The 26362-nt window shown below is 36.1% G+C and overlaps 1 protein-coding gene across 1 annotated transcript in view; it reads left to right on the top strand.

Moving 5' to 3' along the window:
- The window catches only part of Galc (galactosylceramidase), a 68680-nt gene that overhangs the window by 17052 nt on the left and 25266 nt on the right, over window positions 1–26362 (top strand). Inside the window, exons 5-10 of the mRNA XM_015494576.1 lie at window positions 2374–2513; window positions 4536–4574; window positions 8737–8867; window positions 17319–17474; window positions 19463–19587; window positions 21770–21897. Coding sequence (XP_015350062.1) covers window positions 2374–2513; window positions 4536–4574; window positions 8737–8867; window positions 17319–17474; window positions 19463–19587; window positions 21770–21897 — 719 coding nt within the window. The remainder of the gene's footprint in view (window positions 1–2373; window positions 2514–4535; window positions 4575–8736; window positions 8868–17318; window positions 17475–19462; window positions 19588–21769; window positions 21898–26362) is intronic.

The raw sequence follows: 26362 nt of genomic DNA, 5'->3' as shown, positions 1-26362 counted from the left end.
AATAGATGCAGCTACCTTGACTGTCCTGTCAAGGCCAAGTCCCTCCAACATTGTGTCTTGGGTGAACCCTGCATTTGGCAAAACGAGGGGGTGCTCAAAATGCTGGGACACCAATCCGTCGTATGTGCCTTGAAGATGAGCACTTTATGTTCCCTCTGACCCAGGAATGGAGTATTTTGGCCTAAGGGACTCTCCTGTCTTCTGTGCTTTTATAGAAAAGCATTTATCTTAAGGGAGAAAAGGGCTTTTGGCTTAGGAAAGGAGGAAGAGAAAGAATAAGAACATTACCTGTTCAGGTTTCTCAATGTCTGTGGGACTTATTTTTTTCCCCACTATACGGCATAAGAGAAAGAAAGAGCTTTAAAAAGGACCACTGAGCTCCTTCGTGGTTTTAGAGTTCAAAGACTCTTTTCAGATCCCTAGGATGGCGTCAGCTGCCACCTTATTGCTACCTTATTCCCACATGGCCTAGGGATTTCCCAGCCACCCAGGAAGGGGGACCCTTGGCAAATGAGGTGGATCAAGATTAGGCTCTCTGGTCTTTGAAAGTGGAAGAAGTAGAGAAAGAGAGAGAAAGGGAGAGGTGTTTATAGCTATAGGAACTAATGGAATAAGTCAGTCATGACAGAAAATATTTGATAATACTTAGCAATGTCAATGCTTCTGAAGCCCTACATCTGAGCACCAAGAGATATCATGGGAGAAGAGTTATCTCTGGAGAAGAGTGCAGGGAGTTCCTAATGGAGGGGGGGGAACTCAGGACCAGAGAGGCTCTTGACATATGTGACAGAAAGAATTTCAGCACGAGCCACGCAAAGGCATAGACAGAGGTTTATTTAGGAGAGGAGAATGCGGGCTGTCTTGGGAGGATCCAATATTTATAGAAGGGCTGTATGGGGGGCCACACTGTAGGTGGATCCATGGTGGAGCTGTATAATTTCATGCCAGTTTTCTTATCCTTGTATATTTCCCTCATTTCATAAGGACATGGGCCAAGGTCATAGACCAAGGGCATGGGCCAAAGTTTACAACTGTGATTTTTGTATCTCAATGTCCTGAGGGTGTTTCCCTTAACATTCCATATTTCTCTCTCCTTATCCTAAATCCCAGCCTCACTGTGGCTTAGCTGGGTGTTTTTATTGTTTTCAACAGTGCTGCCACTTGACCTCTCTGTTCTTCCTGGTGTGGCCACTCATCCCTAAAGCCAGTTGAAGACATGAGCAGTGGGAAGGCAGGAAAGGGGCTTCATTCAGCGTGGCCACACAGAGAGGAAGAACAGAGAGGTCAAGTGACCTAATATCCGTCTAAAGGAGATGACCAGAGCTTTGAGGCTTTAGAGAAAGGGGAATGAGGGCAAAGTATGGTGTTTGCTTAGCTGGCAAAGCAGTCAGTCTTGGTTAGCTAGGGTCTGGTTGGTCATGATCTCATGTCTGCAAGGTCCTGCTGGCTCTGGGCTTGAGGAGGTAATTTGGTTCCATGATGGGATGATTGCACCTGCTCCAGGGGGTAACCCTCATCATGGGGTAATTGGTCCTGCTTGGGGGGCAGTCTCATTATGGGATGGTCTGCCTGCGAGGCTTGCTGTTCTAAGATAGGTGCAGGAGAAAATGACTGGGTGTTGCGCGCGACTTCTTGCCCGCAAGAAAGACGCAACCCAAGAATCTTCTTTCAGCAACTTTTTTATTCAGGCCCCTGATAGTTCTTCTTCCCCTGATAGTTCTTCTTCCTTTTCGGATGCCCCTCCCAGCCTTAATAAAGCATCTCAAGCCCCAATGCAAAGCAGCCACGTGGAGCTTTCTCATAGAGTGATGAAAAGTCATGCGCCAACTCTCCCAAACAAGGAGTTGTTTGTCACAGACCACAGCGGAGCCAGCGCCATCGTGTAATGGTGACCATAATTTGCATAAACGGCAGAAGCGGCTCACCACAACTGGGGACAAAAGGACAAGTCAAAAAGGCAAGATGGAGTTAGTTCCTGCAGGTTTAAGGCAGTGACTGGAGACTTATAGGTGTCATTCTTGGGGTTTAGATCAGGACAGTTGACAATCTCTTGATTATGAGGACGCTTAGTATTCTTGTCTTGGTACCTTCAGCCTTGACGGGGGAGGATCACTAGCTTTAAATGAACATTCTTTAAATGATCAACTTGTCTATGTGCAGAGCTGAGTGGGAATCTGACCCAGAGTGTAAGGCAGAAAGGAGACAGATACCAAATGAAGGCAGACATGCCAAGTTTTGTCGGCTTTAGTTACCACAGGACATTTGCAGGCTCAAGTGAAGCATCGGTGCTTTTAGCAAGAGAAGCCTGTAAGTCTCTGTTCCAGTGCCATCGCTGTTCACCCTCGCCTTTAACCTCTCTTCTTCTCTCCACAGGGTTGCCATGGTCCTTCCCTGGATGGCTGGGAAAAGGTTTCAACTGGCCTTATGTAAATCTGGAGCTGACTGCCTACTACGTCGTGAGCTGGATTTTGGGTGCCAAGCGTTATCATGATTTGGACATTGATTATATTGGAGTTAGTAGTATATTTAAAATATTCATTTTTGAACATTTGTAATTTTTAAAAGTAATTTGATTCTGTAGCACTTTGTTGACTGACCATTTTGTGTGATGAGACTAATTTGTTCTTTTGGTGGTTGATAATAACACATTAACTACATGGATCTTTTATTACTCTTTTTTCCCCCCATTCAAATTCTTCCTACTTTTAAAAACTGTACTGAATGTATACCTTCTCTTAACTGTTTACAAAGTTTTTTTTTTTTATGCCCACTAACTCAGCTTCTCCATCTTCCAAGCCTTTCGTAATTTTTCTAGTTCTTACCAATACTGTGTTTCCTGTATAGCTTCATAATTATTCTTTTTTTAAAAAATTGTTTATTTGTCAATGGACCTTTATTTTATCCCATAATTATTCTTATTTTATTGCATGAGTCTTTTGTTATTGTCCTTAACCAGGGATTGACAAACTTTCTTAAAGGGCCAGCACACAAGTGTTTCATGATTTGTAGGTCAAAATGCAGTATTAAAGATATTTTTATGGTAATTATGTATCTATTTAAAATGTAACCACTTAAAAGTAGAAACCATTTTTAGCTCCCAGACTCTACAAATACAGGTGGTAGCTAGATTTGGCAGGCAGGCTGAAATCTACCTCTTCCTGTCCTAAACATTACTTAACATCTTTTAATGATTTAAAAACTGTAAAACACGATGTTGTAAAAAAACAAAAACAAAAACACGATATTGTGTGTCTTTAGAGCTAATCTGTTGGCAGACTGGAGGTGTGTCTCAGGTTGCATGGTAACCTGCATAGCTCATTCATATGCAGAGTAGATTTCCATAAGCATTTGCTTATTAATATGCCATCTACCTAAGGATGTTTTAAATTTTATGCAGTTATGACTTAGATTATCAGTAAGCACTTACCCAATTCCTGCTGTTGCAAAACTGTAAATATTCCAGGGATACCAAGATTAATAAATTCTTTAGTTCAGTGAGCAAGGGAGACACTGTAACACACAACTGCATGAGAATGAACAAAGGCTGTAGGAAGCCAGAAACACAGATGTACTTGTCTTTGCTAGCCTTTTCCAAATTACAACTGAAAGTTAGTCTGTATTTGAGAACTTAAATGTCAAGGCATTTTAACCCACAATGAGACAGAATGTAGGATTGGAACCAATAGCTTTCAATTATGTCACAGTCATCTTTAGAAAATGTTTCTGGTAAATAGTGGGTGACTCACACTTGATAATCACATGCTATGGTGAGGAATTTCTTTGATAAGGAACTCTTTATAGTACCAGGACTGTAGGCTTTTCTCAGTTATTGTTCTGAACTGCAAAATGAAAGTCATAGAAGTTCTCTTTCATTGTTGAACCCCCATGCTTCGTGATTCTAACCTAAGTGATTTGTGTTCGATTTTGTCCCTCGGTTTTCTTTTGGGATCTAGCACAACCTTGTGATTCTCTGTGTGCTTAAAATCTTTTCCTGTTATGATGTCCTAATTAATGAGTGACTTTCAGGTATGCCTGTAGGGATCTTGTCGGAATTATTACAGTACTCTTCACATCTGTTAGTTCTTCAGTGCCTGGTATAGTCCTGGCATACCTTGTACCATTAATATTTGGTGTGAACATACTTTTTATATACAGAGTTACGAAAAATTGTGCTGTGAATGGATAATTATGATTGTAATGCATTCCACTATTGTCATGTATGTAAGAAATTTTTAAAAATAAATAAATATTTATTTATTGAATATTGAATTAATGTATATTCCATCGTTGGGACCATCTGGAACAAATGGATTTTTGAAAAATAACCACCAAATATTTTGTTTTTAAGAATAATATGTGAGTTTAAAGGAGTTATATTGTCTTATAAATGTTTCTAAAATATATGGCAGCAGATTCTATAAGGTAGGAAAAAAGGCTTATCAAATAAAATGAAAGTGTGAGAAGTAACATCTTAGCATCTACTTTCTGATACTTGAAAACTTTCAATTTAAACTTATTGGCTTTTTGTTTTATAGATTTGGAATGAAAGATCATTTGATAGCAATTATATCAAGGTATGTACAACTTTAATATCTTTTGATCTTTTAAGTTATTTGTGAATTTCAGTGGTTCCATATACCTAGAAATTAGTAGGAAATTTATAGTAGAAACACATATTTATTTCAGCACGGTTTTTTATTTTGCTAATTGTGACATAAAATTAAAGTAAAATCTTAAGTATATAATCTTGATATTAAAGTATATGTAATTTTCTGTAATCTCTGAATTGTCTTTATCTGAAGAGTTGGGTGGGATTTTCCTATTTTAAATTTTATTAGTTTTGTGGGGTTGGGGGCATAGCTCAGACTAGAGTGCATATTTACATGCACAATCTTCAGGATCAACACAAAACAAAGCACAACAAAAAAAAATAGATAAGTTTTAGACCTATGACAGACATTATTAAAATAATTATGTCATTTTAGACCTTAAGGACTTAAGAAATTTAGCTTTTTCTTTTTATTATTGTTACATAATATGTAGTATATATTGTCATTCTTTTCTTTGAAATGCCTGTTATATTAGAGTGTATTATATATAGTATGTTTCCATTTGTGATTAGCAAAGAGGTAGCACCTAAAATTTGCAAACTGTTTTATTTTTGAGCAACTTTTTCTAATTATTTATTTCAGTTTAATTTTTATAAGCCCCCTGTGAGGCATGCTATCATTTTTATTTTTCAGTAAAGAAAAAACTGAAAATAATAATTCTTGTCATAATAATAACTCCTGCCTTTTGCATAAAGGGTAGTTTCGCTTTTCAGGTTGAGCGAGTCTTAGGTTATTTTTCGGATTTATTTGTCTTGTCTATGTCACTTTTCCTTAAGAAATACAATTTTGTGGTAATATTTTAATTCTTAAAATTTTTATTTAATTTGGGTATTTAATATTTTTAAGCAGATAATTTCAATATGTTTATTTTGTTTATCATTCAATCCTTGAGTTAGCAAACATTTGTTTAATACCCAGTGTGTCAGGCATTGACCTGCCTGGAACACAGGGTAGGGAATATCCATTCTGCCCAAAGGAAGTCTGAGCAGTGGATAGACAGTCAGATAGAGACAACTAAAATATCAGTCTTAACTTCTTTAACAGAACAGTGCAATACAGGATTCTCAGGGGGCACCCAGAGATGACACCCTTCCCTGAGTTGATTAGGGAAGTCTAATAAGGAGGTGATATATAGTTAGAATCTTTTAAGATTTTAGGGACTGCTCAAGTTGAAGGTGGGGCACACAATTGCAAGGAGACAGAGTCTGAAACAAAAGAATGTGGGGAAGGAGCAAGTCTTGAAAGATGAATTAAATAAGAAAGGAGAAGCAGGGCTCAACTGAGCCCAATCAGTACGCTAATGTGTTCACTAAATTGATGGCACATTTTAACTAATCTATAGATATAGGGTGGGAGAGAAGACTAGGTTTGATAATAACCATTGCAGCCAGAGCCAGGTAACTCAGTCAACTCCAGGCTACCAGCATTACCAGTAGGGTTGTGGGAGTGAGTAGGTTGGGTGTGGGAGATAGGGCAGTGGAGGTGCCATTGAAGTACAAGGCTTGTTAATTGAATGTCCTGACTGCTGAGTGCAGAGCTTGAAGAAAGCAAGAGCACAGAGCAGAAGCCATTATCCCATGTGTAGCATAATGTCTCCCAAACAGGTGGACAGGATTGCTGTAGGATCATAACAGTGCAAAGTGCTGAGCTTTGCATCTAACCACATTTGACTTTTCAAAGCTTGCTTTCTTTTATTGTGATTATACATGTGTCTCTCTAGTTTTTATTTCATTTGTGAGAAGTATTAGAAGTATTAGAATCTGGTTTCCTTTTTCTTTTAAATCAATGATTTGGGACTGAAGTAGCTATTTTGTTGTTATTATTTTTTTACTTATTGCTATAATAATTATTATTTTAATTATTATTTTAATAATTATTATTAGTTTTTACTGTTTTAACACCACTGTATTCCAATTGAACTCATCTGATTTGGGAGACTAATTATTGGTCTCAGACTCATCATCAGTGTTATGAACAGTTTAGACTTCATTTCTTTTTCTTTTACTAGATTACCTGAAGGAAAATGTCTCAGAATATAGAAACTTTTAGCTTGTGCTTGTCAGTTTTTTTTTTTTCAGTAGGATTCTATTGGAATCTACATTTTTCTATTGGAATCTATTTCTATTGGAACTATTGCCTATAGTTCAATAAAGACAAATGAATATAGTGCTCAGGTTTGATAACCTTAATGAATTCCATATAGTATACATTAAGATGACTCCTGGAAAGAACAAGGATTTTTTTTGATGCTGGGGATTGAACTCAGGGTCTTGTACATGAGAGGCAAGCACTTTACTAACTGGGCTACATCCCCAGCCCGAGGATCTGGTTTTAAGAGTAGAAATAAATATAATAAAAGCAAGTTATATAAAGATGATAAGGGTACTACTTCTTTTAAATTTTATTTTTTGTTGTATAATTAAATTTATGATTTAGTCTGGTTTTCATGGTATTCTTAGGGTTTTAAAATTGTGTCTGGAAAATTTCATCAAGGATCTGGGGGTGGTAGAAAGAAATGAATTTGCAGTCTCTGGATCCTCCAGAACCTCATCCTTTTAATGTATCTTCTAAATAAGCATTTTTTTTAAATGGAAAGTTTCTTCCCCCAAAACATTTGAAAATATGGTTGATGAAATTTTACAGAAAGAATACTGCTAATCATACTGACTTTGGGATGGAAATTTGTTTATAAATTATAGCTTATAGATTTGTATGTTTTGAAATGTTATTCAAATGTACTGTGTAAAAAAATAAGCAATCTGACTGATGATCATCTAGGAACAGGACTAGAAGAATGAGGTATATACATAGTGACAAATACAAATTCGACTAAGTTGCTCGCTCTCTTCTCTGTATGAATAAGAAAGGTTTTAGAGTGATGAAACTCAAGGCTGATCTCCTAATAGAGGCACAGGAATTCTCTGTCCTGCTGAATCTTGAGTTGGTCTCTTATCTACTACTAAGGATCTTGTGTTGCTTTCAGGGTTCCCTCAGATTCAACTGACCTTTGGATTGTCACTCCAGTTATCACCATATTTTCTAAAATAATTAGAGCTTTTATTATTTGCCTCCTAAAAGAGCATTATTAAATGGAAATTTCCTGAGTTCTGAAAAGTTAAAGGTGAAAGAAAGCTTGCTAAATTGTTTATGCTTGCTTATCGCAATTAATTCAACTGATACTATTGAGCTCCTGTATGCCAGACAGTTTGAAGTGTTTGGATGTATGGATAGCAGGGAGCTTGTTTGTATCCATCCATCAAGAGCTGCTTCTGCTGTTAAATCAGATTCTTCTGATCCTGGGTAAAATGGTGTCATCTCTGCTCCTGTCATACCTGTAGACAGTCCATATATTTTGTTATGTACCTACTTTTTGATGTTCTAGTTCACTGTGGTCGTTTTGGTGTCCTCTTGAGTGTGTCTGCACCTGCGGGTGAGGGCTCCATCTTGTGCTGCCTTGGGAGTCCTCATGGGCCCATGGATGGTTCCAAGCACCAGTGAAAGCACTCAATTTGTGCTTTGTGGGTTTATTTCCTGTTAAACTTTAGCTATTTTCTTTTAAATTTCGTATGTTTAAATTTAAGTAGATTTTAAAATTTTCTGTCCTGTTTATAAATGTGAAAGACTTAATAGTAGGAATGGAATATTCCTTAGTTCCTCTAATATGGTACAAAATATTAGGAACTGTAATATTTCTAATAATGGCAGAATATTTAAAGACATTGAGAAAAGCTTAAAATAAGATGAGGTTAAAGCATTTTACTAAATGGTATGTATAATATGATCTCAATTTTATTATTAAGTCTGCACAGGAAAATTCCTGTAAGAAAGTATACCAAAATAATAATGGCTGTTTCTGGGTAGTATTATATTTTGGATTATTTTTGCTTTTATTCCCCACCTTCTACCCTCTAAGTTCTCTGATTAAACATAATTTTAAAGTCAGAGGGAAAACCCTGTAAAACATTTTGCCTCAGAAGGCACATTTCTTTTGAGAAATAATATATATTGAAATCATCATCCAGAATGCTGTTTTGAAGATATTTTAGCTATTTTGGTTAATATTCAATAGCAGAAAACTCATTTGTAACAATTAATTCCTGTGCTCTCTCTGTTTCTCTCTCAAAAGGTGTTGAGAAGGATGCTGAACGTTCAGGGTCTCCAGAAAGTCAAAATCATAGCAAGTGATAATCTCTGGGAGCCTATTTCTACTTCCATGCTGCTGGACTCTGCGCTCTGGAAGGTGATTGATGTGATAGGGTAAGGCACACTTTACTTTGAAAACTGGCATTTTCTTTCTTCTTGATCTGGGTATGGACTGTGTCTTTGTTTTTGTCTTCTCGTCCCTGTTTCATTTCTTTCTCAGAAGGTAACTCATGGTTCATAGCTTTCCCTTTGAAGTGTATGTACTCAGGGATCTTTCTATGACAAAGAAATGTTTGGTAATATTTAAATATGTGTTCTTATTTGGAGTAATGAAACAGGGCTTTATGTAGATAATGGCAGAGTAGTATTTAATTTTATAAATTTTAAAGGCAGTGTTGTGAAATTAGTTCCTAAGTCAGGTTTCTGTGGCTGGGAGTTTTTGCATGAACACTTGTAAATGATTTGGTGTGTTCACCAACTAACTTTTGTCACATGTCCTTAGTAGCATAGCTTTGATCCTATTCCTTAATCCATCTCTGCTTCAACTGTGGGCCCTGAGAGGTCAGGACTGGATTCTCCAGTGAATTTATATTTTATTCACCATTAGATTCTTATAAACATTTGAAAAATTGAATATGTATATGTGTGGAACATGTTCTATTTTGAAATCTGTTTGATCTCTACATTTGCTTTTTTCCTTTCTCCTGTGGAGAATTTTGAAAGTACACAAAGAGCAGAATAATATAATGAATATTTATGCTCCTGTCACTGAGCCTGAAAAACTAAGAACCGCTGACTAGTTCTCCACTCATACTTACTCCTTTCTTCTTCCTCCTCACATTATTTTGAAACAAATCTCAGACATTTTATATTATTTTTTTCCATAAAAAATTTACCATGTATTTCTAAAGATATAAATTCTTTTATAAAAATATGATTATTACATAAAAATTTAAGCTTAATGATATTACCAGATGCCTGTTATCATTTCTTTACTGTTTTATTTGGTTGAAACTGGATTAATTTAAGATTCATACATTGTGATTTGTTGATATTTAAGCCTCTTTTAATCTTTAGGGATTTTTTTCTTTTAATTTATTTGTTGAAGAAACTATATTGTTAAGTTTCTCACTGTCTAGATTTTATTGATTATATCCTTGTAGTTTAATTTAACATGCTTATGTAACCTGTTTCTTATTGGAAATTGGTAGAGACATGATTACATTAGATTTAGGATTAATTTTGGGGGGTGACAAGAGAAGCAATGTATTTAAACATTTTATACACTGAAATTAGAATAAATGTAAATGGTTTAGTGTGCCTTTATTGTTATTACTTTCATAATAGCTCAAGTCTTAAGGGGAAACAAAGTTATACTGATCTGGAATATATTTGGTTAGGAAAAATATTTAAAATATAGGTTTCACTGTATAATGAAATTGGATGTCTGATTTATTTTGTTTTTATTGATACAGGCATTTTTAAAAAACATTTATTCTAATTTGTTATATGTGATAGTGGAATGTATTACAATTCATATTACACATATACAGCACAATTTTTCATATCTCTGGTTGTATGCAAAGTATATTCACACCATTCATGTCTTCATACATGTACTTTGGCTAATAATGTCCATCTCATTCAACCATCATTTCTAACCCCATGCTCCCTCCCTTCCCCTCCCAACCCTTTGTCCTATCCAGAGTTCGTCTATTCCTCCCATGCTCCTCTCCCTACCCCACTATGAATCAGCCTTCATATATCGGAGAAAACATTTGGCATTTGTTTTTTGGGGGATTGATTAACTTCACTTAGCATTATATTCTCCAACTCCATCCATTTATCTGCAAATGCCATGATTTTATCTCTTTTATTGTAATATTCTATTGTATATATATACCACATTTTTTTATCCATTCATCTACTGAAGGGTATCTAGGTTGGTTCTACAATTTAGCTATTATGAATTGTGCTGCTATAAACATCTATGTGGCTGTGTCCCTGTAGTATGCTGTTTTTAAGTCCTTTGGGTATAGGTCAAGGAGAGGGATACCTGGGTCAAATGGTGGTTCCATTCCCAGTTTTCCAAGGAATCTCCACAATGCTTTCCATATTGGCTGCACCAATTTGAAGTCCCACCAGCAGTGTATGAGTGTACCTCCCCCCCCCCCGCCCACATCCTCACCAACACTTATTGTTGTTTGTATGCATAATAGCTGCCATTCTGACGGGAGTGACATGAAATATTAGAGTAGTTTTGATTTGCATTTCTCTAATTGCTAGAGATGATGAACATTTTTTCATATATTTGTTGATTGATTGTATATCATCTTCTGAGAAGTGTCTGTTCAGATCCTTGGCCCATTTATTGATTGGGTTATTTGTTTTTCAGTGTTTAGCTTTTTGCTTTTTTTATATACCCTAGACATTAGTGCTCTATCTGAAGTGTGAGGGGTAAAAATTTGCTGCCAAGATGTAGGCTCTCTATTCACCTCACTGATTGTTTCTTTTGCTGAAAAGAAACTTTTTAGTTTGAATCCATACCATTTATTAATTCTTAATTTTAATTCTTGCACTATAGAAATCTTATTAAGGAGGGACTAACCTGATACGATGGAGATTTGGGCCTACTTTTTTTTCTATTAGACACAAGGTCTCTGGTTTAATTCCTCGGTCCTTGATCCATTTTGAGTTGAGTTTTTGTGCATGATGAGAGATGGGGGTTTAATTTCATTTTGTTGCATATGGATTTCCAGTTTTCCCAGCTTGTTGAAGAGGCTCTCTTTTCTCCAATGTATATTTTTGGCACCTTTGTCTAATATAAGATAATTGTAATTTTGTGGGTTAGTCTCATTATCCTCTATTCTGTACCATTGGTCTGCCAGTCTATTTTGGTGCCAATACCATGCTGTTTTTGTTACTATTGCTCTGCAGTATAGTTTAAGGTCTGGTATAGTGATGCCACTTGTTTCACTCTTCTTGCTAAGGATTGCTTTAGCTATTCTGGGTCTCTTCTTTTTCCAGATGAATTTCATGGTTACTTTTTCTATTTTCTTTTTTTTAATATTTATTTTTTAGTTGTACACAATACTTTTATTTTGTTTATTATTTTTATGTGATGCTGAGGATAGAACCTAGGGCCTCGCACATGCTAGGTGAGCGCTCTACCGCTGAGCCACAACCCCAGCCCTGCTTTTTCTATTTCTATGAGGAATGCCATTGGGATTTTGCTTGGAATTGCATTAAATCTGTATAGTGTTTTTGGTAGTGTGGTCATTTTGATAATGTTAATTCTTCCTATCCAAGAGCAAGGTAGATCTTTCCGTCTTCTAAGGTCTTTTTTGATTTCTCTCTTTAGGGTTCTGTAATTTTCATTGTATAGGTTTTTCACCTCCTTAGTTAAGTTGATTCCCAAGTATTTTTTTTGAGGCTATTGTAAATTGTAGTTTTCCTCACTTCCCTCTCAGGATTTGTCACTGATGTACAGAAATGCCTTTAGTTTATGGGTGTTGATTTTATATCCTGCTACTTTGATGAATTCATTTACTAGTTCTAGAAGTTTTCTGATGGAACTTTTTGGGTGTTCTAGGTATAGAATCATATCATCAGCAAATAGTACTAATTTGAATTCTTTTCCTATCCACGATATTGGCATTTTAATGCAGTAAATTTTCCTCTGAGCTTTAGCTTTATCATACTAATCTGTTTTGTTATCATTAAGCCCTAACTTTATTGCATTCTGGTCACATAATATCAACTAATTTACTTGACTGAAAAATTTTTTCTCAAGAGATTCTTTTCGACTTAGTATACAGTTTGTATCAGGATACAGTGTTGAACATATAACCCACCCAGTTGATTATACTGTTTAGATATTCTGTGTCTTAATTACATTGTACTCTTAAGCTATCCAGGGCTACCAGGAGAGAATCCTCTTGTTAGAGGAATTCTGTTTTTCCTTTTCATCCTATGCAGTTTGAACTTCATGAAGGTTGCTGCTTTGTTATTTGGTGTATAGATATTCACAAATGTTTTGTCTTTATGAATATCTTGTTTTTAATTTTTTTTTTAGTTGTTGATGGACCTTTATTTAATTTATTTATTTACATGTGGCGCTGAGAATTGAACCTAGTGTCTCACACATGCCAGGCAAGCACTCTACTACTGAGCCCCAGCCCCAGCCCTGGGTATCTTCTTTATTAATACACCTGGTTGGTCTGTTTGGTTTCAGGAGGCGTGCTAGGGAGTTTCAGAAACTGGGCTAACACCAAGCTCTGCCTTGTCCAGAAGTTCTAATTTTCTTTCAATTCAGTGTAGGTACATTGCTCTGTCTTGGCAAACTATAAAGTCAGTTCATTGTGAGGGATCTTGTATTTATCATTCAAAGTTTGAAAAAATCATGCTGTGGAATGATTGGGAGATTTTACTTGATGGTGTTATATTTAAAAATTGTATTTTTAAAGAGCCTTCTAATTTTGTTGAACTAGCAATAGATCTGGACATTGGGAAAGGATCAAATTTTAGTATCAATTTTGTCCTTATTTATTTAGATCATTTAATAAATTGCTCAGGTTTTGACCATAGTAACAATTTCATTATTTTATTAATGCAGTATGTGTCACTCATTCCTGTGCATGTTTTTTAATATTTATTTTTTAGTTGCAGTTGGATAAAATATCTTTAATTAATTAATTTATTTTTATGTGGTGCTGAGGATTGAACCCAGGGCCTTGCTCATGCTAGGCAAGCGCTCGTCCTCTGAGTGATAACCCCAGCCCCTCCTATGCATGTTTTTTTTTTTTTTTTAATAGCAAATTGGAAAATGTAGAAAACTGTAAATAGAATTAAAATTCACTCATGATCCTAACATCTATTGGTCATAGGAAACATGATAGCTTATACTTTTAAGATTTAAAAAAATATATGTAAGTATATTTTGATCAGATTCATCAGGGATGCATTTTCTCAAATATAACTAAATTATATTAAATATAGTTAAAAATATTAAATAGAAAACTAGCTAAATATTTGGCTGAGGAGGCAAAGCTGAATATCACGATCATAGAATGAAGTTGTGGGATAAAAGAATAAGTCAGAAGTGTGAAAATTTATTCAAGTTATATTTTTTAAAAAGTTGAAGAGCAGTTTATTATTTCATATTAATTATACAGAATAGTGGGTTTCATTGTCTCTTTATTGTACATATGTTATACATATTTTGATGATGTGCACCTGCCCATTACTCATCCTTTCCCTCTCACCCCTCCTCCTATCCCTTTCTTCTCTAATAGCGTCACACTACACTTATGTTGTCCCTCCCACTCCAGATTATGAGAGAAAATATGATACTTTTTGAGTTTGGCTTATTACATTTAACATGTTTCATCCTGCTTTATGCAAAGGACATGATTTTATTCTTTTTTATGATTGAATAATATTCCATTGTGTATATATGCCACATTTTCTGTTTATTCATCTATTGTTGGATACCTAGGGTGATTCTATGACTTAGCTATTGTGACTTGTACCACAATAAACTTGGGTGTACAGATATCTCTATAACATACTTACTTTAATTCCTTTGGGTATATATCCAGGGGTAGTATACCTATATCTTATGGTAGTTCTAGTTTTAGTGTTTTGAGGAACCTCCATACTGATTTCCATAGTGGCTACACTAATTTACATTCCAGCCAGCAGTTTGTATAAGAGTTCCTTTTCCCCTGCATCTTCACCAGCATTTATTGCTATTTGCATTTTTGATGATTGCTCTTCTGACCAGGGTGAAGTGGAATCTCATTGTAATTTTGTTCTGCATTTTCCTTATGGCTAAAGATGTTGAACATTTTTTCATCTAGTTATTGAATATTTGTACTTCTTTTGAAAAGTGTCTATTTAGTTCATTTGCCCATTTATTGACTGGGTGTGTGTGTGTGTGTGTGTGTGTGTGTGTGTGTGTTTAGTTTTTGAGTTCATTATATATTCTGGGTATTTATTCTCTGTTGGAAGAGTAGTTGGCCAAGATTTTTCTCCCATTCCATAAGTCGTTTGTACTCCTTTGTTTCCTTTACTGTGAAGACGATTTTTAATTTGATACCAGCCATTTGTCAGTTCTTGCTACTATTTCTGAGCTAATCGCACCTAGCTACCTCCTTATGCAACCACATATCTGTTGGTTTGAGTCAACCTCAGAAGCAGCTGGTACATGCCAAATGTCTCTAGTTTGCCTGTGACTTTATCTTAAAATGTTAACTCTTGTTTCCTTCTAGCAGTTTCAGATGTTATTCCTAGGTATTTGATCCATTTTGAGTTGGATTTTGTACAGGGTGGTAGGGATTAAGTTTCATTCTTTTACATAAGAGTATTTGAGTTTCCCCAGCACTGTTTGTTAAAGAGATTTTCTTTCTCTAAGAAATGTTTTTGGCACCTTTATTAAGAATCAGGTGGCTGTAGCCATGTGGGTATATATCTGTGTCTTCTATTCCATTGATATACTTGTCTGTTTTTAAAGCCTGTACCATGCTGTTTACAGTGGTTAGTGTATTTTGAAATTAGATATTGTGATACCCCCAACATTGTTCTTTTTGCTTAACATTGCTTTGGTTATCTTTTTTTTTTAAAATTTTTTAGTTGTAGTTGGACACAATACCGTTATTTTATTTATTTGTTTTTATGTGGTGCTTAGGATCAAACCCAGGGCCTCGAATGTGCTAGGCAAGCGCAACTGTGGTTATTTTTTTTTTCATAGAAATTTTAGGACTAATTTTTCTAGTTCTATGAAGAATACCCCTGGTGTTTTGAAAGGTATTGCATTGAATTTGAATATCACTTTCAGAAATAAGACCATTTGACAATATTAATTATACCCATCTATGAACATGGGAGGTATTTCCATCTTATAATGTCTTCTTCAATATCTTTCTGCAGTGTACTGTAACTTGAGTTGTAGTTGTCTTTCACTATCTTGGTTAGATTTATTCCTAGGGATTTTATTTTTTGGTGGGGGTACCAGGGATTGAACTCAGGGCCACTTGAACACTGAGCCACATCCCCAGCCCTGTTTTGTATTTTATTTAGAGATAGGGTCTCATTGAGTTGCTTAGTGGCTCGCTGTCGCTGAGTTTGGCTTTGAACTTGAGATCCTCCTGCCTCAGCCTCCCGAGCTGCCAGGATTACAGGCATGCATGACCGCACCTGGCTACCTCCTCATGCAACCACATACCTGTTGGTTTGAGTCAACCTCAGAAGCAGCTGGTACATGCCAGATGTCTCTAGTTTGCCATTTTATTGTCTCCTCAAAGATTAGTATTTTGATTTCTGAAATTTAACATAATTGTGCAAGGACATAATTTCTAAAACATGTCTTCACGATCATTCTTTTGATGTTATGAATACTGCTATGCCATACTATAAAGATTAGAATTCTGATATAATCTAATCTTTCTTATTCTGCTTATAATGGTGTTAATTTTTTTTATAAATAATTGTTGACCTGAAAAGTATACACTCATATTTCCAGTTATTTAACTAACGTGCACTCTTATTGTATTGGCAATCGGTTTTCTGTTTTCTGTTACTGTTTCTTACTTATTTTTATTCATGTCATCAGTTGCTTCCACAGTCATCAGTATGGCAGTATTTTACTCCTGCAATAAGAAGTATGCATTTATGCTGCACCAGATTGACTCCCTTCAAATGCTGGAGTGAGGGAAGGATTCATTTCCTGGGCAGTTTCTCATTCTCTACACTATGGGTATTTTCACTCGACATTCCTTGTTGTGGAGGTCTGTCCTATGCATTTTATATGCTCTGTAGCATTTTTGGCCCAATTCATTGAGTGCTTGTATAGCAAATCTCCCCTGCCCAGGTGGGACAGTTGAAAAAATGTCTTAGATTTTGACAAATATCCACTTCAGGAACAAAATTACCCAGGTTGAGAACTGCAACAGCTCTGAGATAGTAACTTCTAACTTTGAAAATATAGTTTATTATTTTTATTTGAGAAAGAATTAACTATAGGGTTTTGTTTGTTTTTGTATTTTGCTTGGGAATAAATGGCATGCTGTCCTCCTTTCTAGACGCTAGGGGCAGCAGTAAGGAAGAGGGTGCTACTTTCTATAATGGACTCATTAGTCTTATTATTGGCCTCCTCCTTGCCTATTCCCTCCTACTGTCCCCAAGCTCTCTAGCTTCCTCTGGAAAGTTTGAATCCCATCTTTACCTCATTCTCCTCTTGGAGCACTCTAGGCCGTGTCCTCTTCCATCTCCATCTATCAACATATCCTGCTATTTTATGGTTTCCAGAATTTTCTCACCCATTAATGCGTTTTCTTTCTGTCATATGTGTGACTGTAGGTTTATCCCCACCCCTTTTTCTTTTTTGCTATCATTGTAAGAATATCTCGGGACAGAAATGTGGGAAGCAGATGCTTCTGTCATCTATCTGAAAGAAGCTGCCCAATTTTTAAAAATAGGGAGCCTTGGAGAAAACTTGTGTTTAATTCACTCAGAAATATTTTTAAATGCCAGATTCTGACCTTTACCCACTTTTGCCTTTTCTAGGGCTCATTATCCTGGGACCCATACAGTTCGAGATGCACAGCTGACTCAGAAGAAGCTTTGGTCTTCTGAAGATTTTAGCACTTTAAACAGTGATGTGGGTGCTGGCTGTTGGGGTCGCATATTAAATCAAAATTATATCAACGGCTACATGACTTCGTAAGTTATTAAAAGCCTTTTAGGGTTTCTGTTACAGCAAATTTAGACAGTAAGTAGAAAAGAAGGATGATGGGCTTTCACAACGTAGATTCAGTGATTTTACCATTTGTGTTATTGGCTTCATCTATACCTGTACCTACAACTGATTTACATCTAATCTGTACCTGTTTTTCCATATTTGAATATAGTCTATATTAAGTAAAGTTGTGTTAATTGAGGTATAACATATATCGTAGGATTCATGCAGTTCTGTGATTTTTGATAAGCAACATATATTTTAAATTAACAGTTATGAAATAGATTATATATCATTATCATGACACCATACTCCTAAATACTTAATTGTCTTCAAAGCATAAGGATATTCTTTACGTGATTAGAATGTAATTTTCGTGCATATAAGCATTTGAAAATATTTCCAATACCCAGTCTACATTCAGATTTTCTTCACTATTATCTAAAATGTCATTTATCACTTTCTGTTTTCTTAAAGGAAGATCTAATTAAGCACCATGCTTTCCATGTAGAAGCTGTGGCCCTAAAGTCTCTCTTAATCTACAGTAGTTGTCTCTTTCACCATTTTTTTTTTAATAGTCATCTTTAAAAAAAAAAAAACAGGCCATTTTTTTATAAGACTTTTATAAGACTAACTGCTTACAGTCTGCATGGTTGATTCCTCATGGGACATCTTAACTTGGGAACTGTTCATTTGCAATACACGCAAGAGGTTCTTAAGGGAGAACACAGCTTTACTTATTCCTAAAGGAAGCATTTCTTAATTGCTTTGATCATACTTTAATTATAATTAGATTCAAATTAGCCTTCTAAGACCATGAAAAATAGAACAAGGGCAAACCAACTTATGTATTTTTGTTGACATACATTTGTATTTTTTGGATATCTTTTTGAAAAAAATAATGCTTATCATGGCCTGCTTGGTATTAAGATAAAACACATTTATGTCAGAGAATTTAGAAACTGAAGATATATACAAATCACCTATAATCTAACCATCCAGAAGTAACTGTACTTAAAAATATTGGTATATATCCTTTTATATTTTATTTACACAAATATATTTTTAATACAAATTTGAGACCTTACTGTGTAATCTGTTAGGTGATATACTTTTCACTTAACATGCCACTATGAATTTCCTTTGATATTTAAGTATATTTCTATTTTATTTTGCATGCCTATGTATATTCTGTTACAGAAAGCAATATTTCCCAAACTTGCCTTGTCTTTATAAGCACCTGATAAGCACTCCTTTATGGAGTAAAGGAATTTTACTGACTGCTAGGCAGCTGCACATATTTAATCAAAGCAGATGCTAAAAGGAAGGCTCTAGGACTCTGTCCCCTCTATTCAGTGCCACAGGTGATTCTGCAAAATTGGGAAACACCAATGTAGAAAATATACCTCATTGAATATTTCCCTTTTCCCAGAAATGGAAGTTTCTATTCTAATTAATAGCTTTATACAAGCTGAAATGATATTTGTACACATGTATAATCCCAGTGACCTGGGATAGGAGAGCTGAGGCAGGAGGATCTCAAATTCAAGGCCAACCTCAGTAACTTAGTGAGATCCTGTCTCAAAATAGAAAATAAAAAGGGCTAGGAAGGTAGCCTAGTGGCAGAGTGCCTCTGAGTTCAAACCCCAGTACCACAGTGTAAAAAAGAAAAAGAAAATTCAATAAAAAGCTATATGACTACACCACTGTTTAGTAAAGAACTTGTATATCTCATAAACATTTGTATGTTTTTTATTATGTGTGAGTCTCCATTAGAAATGTTTACATGCATATAACAGTGGATTTTTCAAAATGTTAGTGCATTTAGGCAACTTATAGGTTTTTGGGTGGTCATTTTATTATGGTCATACATATATAATCATGATAAAAAGTTTTTACTTGAGGTTCATAGATATTTACATTTTCTCACAATTTATTTTGTTATTTCTTTTTTATCAAACAAATCCTTTAGCACAATCGCTTGGAATTTGGTGGCTAGTTACTATGAACAGTTGCCGTATGGGCGATGTGGATTGATGACTGCCCAGGAGCCATGGAGTGGACACTATGTGGTAGAATCTCCTATCTGGGTGACAGGTATGGTTTGGTATTTCTCACTACCTAAACACCTAGAGGAGATTATATAAACTGTGTACTTGTCCATGTCTTAAGTGTGTATTTCTATTTTAAGTGAGATTAGCCAGTGTTTTATAAGAATAATTTTTGTAATGAGACACTTTCTATATTTCATAGATAATTATTCTAAAACCAGACCCTTAGTAAAAAAGAGTGGGAGAAGAGAAAGAAAGGAAGAGAAAGGAAGGTCGGGGGAGGAGAAGAAGAAGAAGGAGAGGAGAAGACGGTGTGAGGGAGGGAAAGGGAAGAAGGAAGTGTGGTGGTGAAGACAGAAATAATCACCTGAGTCTAAAATCATGTTATGATAATTGCTAATAAGATGATATGTTTGTTCAGATTCATTCCAATTCAGAGCATCTCAAAGTCTTAAAATTAGTCTAGGAGACAGTTTTTCTTTTTACATAAATTATTTTGATTAGAATAGTATGCTAACAAAATTGAAGGTGATAAATAAAAAAGTTGGTTAAATAACAAGTTGGTTAACAAGGGCTGTATTTATTGAGTCATTAAATGAGTAAGTAAATATAAACATTGTATGAAATATCATGGCTTTAGATGGTTCCTTAAATCTACTGGTGGGTTTTATTAAAAGCTCATTTTCAGAAAAAATGCAATCATAATTCTCATAGACAAAAAAAGAGCACATGCTGAAGATTTTATGTTACTCTAATGATATGAAGGAACCAGGCAGATGTTAGAACCAGTTTAAAGGAAAAGTCAACAATTACAAATTTGTATGGAATAAAGGAATTTGAGATGAATTATAGATGGAGACAAGTTGAGTTTTTCCAAGCCAGGAGGACATCAATTAAATCTGTCCCACACAGGACACGATTTATATTAGCTCAAAGACAGGGCTATAGATTGACCCATTCCCACTGAAACAAAGCTTTTTCTACAGTTTCATTCATTAGTCACAAGTAAAGTTGAGATCATGCAGACAAGGGATGGCATGGTTTCACTTTTTCATGAAGGAATATAAGCCTATTAATTATGAATGTAGTTCAAACAAAATGAGAAAGTCCATTTGATTCATATTGAATTTATTTATTTTTTGGGGTACTGGAGATTGAACTTAGGGGCACTCGACCACGCAGCCACATCCCCAGCCCTATTTTGTATTTTATTAGAGACAAGGTCTCACTGAGTTGCTCAGGGCCTTGTTAAATTGCTGAGGCTGACTTTGAACTTGCAATCCTCTTGCCTCCGCCTCCTGAGCCACTGGAATTACAAATGTGCGCCACCACACCCGGCTCATATTAAATTTGTTTTTTCCAAACTTTTTTGTAAAAATATTAAACATTTATAACCATTTTGTTTTAAAATCATAGCCACAGTCATAGATAAGATGCTTTCAGAGGAAAAATATGAATTCAAAGTGAACTTGTTTTAATTTTAAACTTGTATTTTGGTGATTTTCTGTTTTAGTTGTGTGCTTTCCTCAGGCAGATCTGTAATTAGGAAATTAATCATGTCATCATGACATCATTCTAAACTCCTTAACTTGTTCTTTGAAAACTACAGAAAAATTAAGTTGAATTTTCAGACTTAGAAATCTTAGTTGGCAAGTTTCTTACATGTTTAAATTCTTGAACCTACTTAGGAGACTGATATGCCCTTATTAATTTGAGACTGGGTTTTTTTTTTTTTTCTTTTTTTTTTTACTGTGGACTTGGAATATTGCTTGCTTAATTCATTTTCAGAACCAGGTTTGGAAGTGACCAGTAAATACATATGTTGTGGAAACAAATTTGTTTGAAACCATACCGTTTTTGAAGTACCTTAATTTTCTTAATGACTGCCCCCTTCTTTTTGTAGTTAGGATGGGTTAAATAGAAATGAACAAAGTTTGGGAGGATTGACTTAACTTTGCTTTTGGGAAAAAAACCCAAACTAATAAATATTCTTGAATTGACAAGTTCTTTTATTTTTACCAGTTCCATGAATCTTCTTGCAGCTACACCATTTAACTGAATTACTCATTTAAAACTTGAAATATTTAAAACTTGGAATGTAGTTTCCTTTAAAATAGAATGTAGCTGGTTAGAATCAATCAGACTCAAATTGGTAGGCAGACTTGTTAAAAGAAGCCTCATCATGACCATCTTCATCTCATTTGTACTTTTTTTCTGCTTTTCTGCAGCTCATACCACTCAGTTTACTCAGCCAGGTTGGTATTACCTGAAGACAGTTGGACATTTAGAGAAAGGAGGAAGCTATGTAGCTCTGACTGACGGCTTTGGTAACCTCACCATCATCATTGAAACTATGGTAATTTTTCCTTATTGATACTGGATTAACTCACTTTTTTACTTTTGGAAAAATAGGATAATGCAAAACTATACACCCTTAGTTTTTAATTTTCTGCATGCGTACACATAAACATGTAGACAGATGCCAAGGTCTTAGAGCTTTTCGTTTAAAAATTCTAGCCACAAGTGAGTTAAGAAAAGGCAATATAACTCACTGGTCTATGTAGTTGGTAGTTGGAGCTTGTCTTTCTGGCCATGGGGTTCTGTAAGGTTACCTTCCACCAGTATTTGTTGGGGAGGACATCAACACCTTCCCTTGCCCTGATATGTAATCTCACAGAGGTTGTGGCTTTTTTCCATTTTCAGTCTCAGGAAGGTGCTTTTGGGGATATTGAGTCCATTGAGAGAAAGGGGCCTAGATTTCAAATGGCTGTAGTGGGAAGGAGAAAGGTCTGGCCGTGGTGAACAGAGGAATGGAGAAAGCAGGAACTGGAAGTGGTACAAATCCAAGGACTCAGGGACCTGAATGGAAGACAAAGTGGCAAAAGGAGGAAGGGGGAGCAGGGCAAATGGAAAGTAGAGCTCTTATTAGTGCCAGTTTGGGAGCTTAGGCTTAAGGACATGGATAGAGTGTTGATGTAGTGTAGAGTCCACAGGGGTTTGAAGAGGCTTTCAGTCAACCCATGGGAGAACCAGGATCCTATTGAGATAGGCCTTAAAAATATATATGTCTCCTATCGGTTTCTGAATGTCAGCCTACCCTGCTCTTAAAAAAATCAGAAATTTTTTTTCAAGTATTATATTGTCAGGTTTCAGCCAGGACAAATAGTAAATATTCCTGGCACTATTGATCTTTTTTATCCCAAAGCTACCAAGTGTTTTGAAATCAAAACAATAAACGTTTCAGCATTTACTGTGAAACAAAAAGGACTTCCCAACAGAAAGATGCAGCTCTCCCTAGATATGGAGCCATTCCCAGAGAGCCAAATGAAAGACACAGGTATCCTCCCCGCCAGAGCTGGCAGCACTCAGTATGCTAACTACAAATGGGGTATAATACATATTTTGAGTCAGCCATATTTTGGGGGCTCCTAACATGAAGTTGGGTGCCTGCACAAACAAAACTGGAAACTCAGATGCCACAGACAGGCAGAAAGTCAGGCTACGATCTTGGGGCATAAGTTGAGACAAACAAAAAAGCAGTATAGTTATCCCTGAGAGGAGAAGGATCTGTAACTAGAAGGGACCCCAAACCAAACTTACACAAGAGTAATAGATTAAACAAATGTTTTTCTCCTGCTAAGCTGAATTTGGAAAGGAGAGGACAAGAAGTGTTTTTTTTTTTTTTTTAACTTTCCTCTTACCCTGGTATGCTATAAGGAAATCCAGGAGAGCAGGCCTTGGCAAGAATTCTTACCTTTTTGCTAGATTTTTTTTTTTTTTGTCAGTTGTCCCAGGATCTCCTATGCAGGCTCTAGAACCAGTGGGCATCTCATTCTCTTCACCAGAAATTTTGTCTTCATAGCTAAGGAAGTTCTTTTCCTCTGGAACTTGTCAAATGAGGCTCTTATGACCTGCTTCAAGGGAGAAAAGCAGGGGAAAGTCAGAGAGTAACCTTCTTGCTTCTGCTATTTTCTCAAATTGTTTCCCCTAAAATGTTTTGGGAGTGAAAAAAATAGCATGATAGGGTAAGACTGCATGCTCCTGTTGCCCTATGGCCTGGAATTAAAGCGGCAGGAATACTGCTTCTCAGCGAGGCGCCTGACTGAGGGAATTCATTGAAATTCCATATTGGACAATCAGTTTCAGAGACCTAGAAAGTTTGGTATTTCAAAGAGAGGATAACAAAGGAGTATATGGAGCCACGCCAGTGGTGACAGTGTTGCCAGGTCACTGTAGAGGAAAGAGGTAACACAAGGGGAAAGAGAAACCGTGGCAAATTTAACTTGGAAACACCTATAGAATACAAGGACACTGTGAATTTAGCTGATTCAGAGGCTGCAGTGCAGTCTGGAGTACTAAAAAGTGTTCTAGGTTTCTCACCTTGTGAGGGGGGAGCTGATGTGGGAAGCCATCTTGTGAAATCACACTGGAGCTTGCTACTGTGAGAAGTAGGTATATCATAGCAAATATTGTTACCCTGTTCAGGTCAACACCTACCATGTGGCCTAGGGTGCACCTGGCAGAACATGACTGAAAAAGGCACAGAATTGTATCCAGGAGGATTCAGGTCATTAGGTATGGAGGAAAGTGTAATTTACTTTCCCTTTGGGTCTGGTGGTTCCAACCAGCTGAAGAGGGTTGTGAAATCAAACAGGTGAATGTGATTATATTTAGGGACTATGTCTTAGAAGGCTGTAGTCATGGGTGCTTTAGTGCATGGGATCTGCTGTGTTGATTATTCTGCCTTATGAGTAAAATTCATGACAGGTACTTGAGGTCCAGTTGCCTAGCATAGATGAGCATCTCCCTGGCCCTTGGGGGTCTAATCTGATGATCTGATCTCTTCGGCATAGATACTACCTGACAAAGTTCTAAAATTCTGATCAGAGTTAGACCCCAATCAAGAGAACTTCCTATCTAGAACTCAGCATTAGCTCTGCCCCAGGAATGCATTGATTGTGTCTCTGGACAAAACTCCAATATATAGTACTTCCCATTCCATTCCATCTGACCTTGTACTGGTGAACAAGGAAGTTGAGAATCATTTCAGCCACCAGATTGGCAGGCAATGCAAAAGGAAAGGTTGAATAATCCATACTGCTTCTTCTATGGGGGTGAACAGCCCAAGAAGAAATAGTAAAAAGGTTAGTTTAACAAAGGTAGGGAATATCCATTCTTTACCACTGTTTTGACCAGTGGAGATAATTCTTTTCATTTTTTATTAAGAATTTTTTGTTTGTTCTCATACAAATACACTCATATTTTCTTCTTAAATAATTTTTCCATTTGTTATTCTTCTGTTAGTGTTTTTCTACTTTTTTCTCCCTCTAATAAATTCTCTTTTCTTTATCTCTTTTGCTCTTTCTCCGTTAGTTTCTTTCCCCCACTTCTTTCTTTTTTGGCTTTCACTTACTAACTTTGTTCTGTTTTCTCTCTTTTTACCTTTTGAATATTTTAATCTTTCTTTGGCCATTATATCCCATTTTCTTTTAATGAACTGTATTTTTACCATCAATTAAAAGTATCTAGTAATTTCTGCCCCCACTATTCATGTTGTTGAGATTATTAGCATTGTGCATATGTTCTTGACAGCTGATGTTTGCTTCAATGCTATATCTAGTTTAATTGTCGTTTTTGCTGTTATTAATTTTTGACTCCCACCATTTTTGTGATTATTAATGTGTTGTAGATGTTGCTGGTATTTACTTTAATACTATATGTTATTGCCTGCTGTTTTTGCTGTCATTTATTCCCCCGTGTCTGTGAAGTGCTGGTAATCTGGTGTGACACTATCACAGATAGTGATAGTAAATTCTATGCTACTGAGCTGTACCCCAAACCATTTAAGAGAGAGCATACCTTGCTCTGCATACAATAAAACTTCACTCAAACTTCAGCCACACTGTACCATAAAGAATAGAGGAGATGATAAACCCAAGTGATGACCAGACCCCAGGTAGGAATGACTAGGAGTCTCTCAGGTTCCACTGTTACTGTGGTCCGACAGTAACAGCAGAGAGAAATAACACAAAGACTGAGGACACTATACTGACAAGGGGCCTCAATATAGACTGAAAACATATAGAGTTGACAAGTCTAGGAGCACAGGCACAGAGGGTGTACCTCATGGTCCCTGCTGTATACAACACTGTTGTTTGACTTACTAGAAGGAGCCCAGTTATATTCAGTAATTCACAGCAGTCATCCCTGAATACTTGACCAAGAGAAGGCTGTTTCTGAAAAAGACCCCCACATAAAAGTAGAAGGGAAATTCATCCTAACATGCACAAATCATAACTTGGGAATATATGAGACATGAATAAACAAGGTAATATGATGCCTCCTAGGGTTCATAATTCACTAGAAACTGACTTCAAAGATATTGAAGGGATGAAATATAAGATAAAGAATTCAGTTTTCCAAGGAATCTCCATACTGCTTTCCAAATTGGCTGCACCAATTTGCAGTCCCACCAGCAGTGTATAAGTGTACCTTTTTTCCCACATCCTCGCCAGCACTTGTTGTTGTTTGTCTTCCTAATAGCTGCCACTCTTACTAGAGTGAGGTGGTATCTTAGAGTAGTTTTAATTTGCATTTCTTTGATTGCTAGAGATGATGAGCATTTTTTCGTATAATTGTTGATTGATTGTATATCCTCTTCTGAGAAGTGTCTGTTCAGTTCCTAGGCCCATTTATTGATTGGATTATTTGTTTTTTTGGTGCTTATCTTTTTGAGCTCTTTATATACCCTAGAAATTAGAGCTCTATCTGATGTGTGAGGGGTAAAAATTTGTTCCCAGGATGTAGGCTCTCTATTCACC

Source organism: Marmota marmota, unplaced genomic scaffold, assembly GCF_001458135.2.
Source record: "Marmota marmota marmota unplaced genomic scaffold, marMar, whole genome shotgun sequence".
Taxonomy (NCBI): domain Eukaryota; kingdom Metazoa; phylum Chordata; class Mammalia; order Rodentia; family Sciuridae; genus Marmota; species Marmota marmota.
Note: the sequence above shows the minus strand (reverse complement) of the source record. Positions and strands in the feature narration are given on the sequence as shown.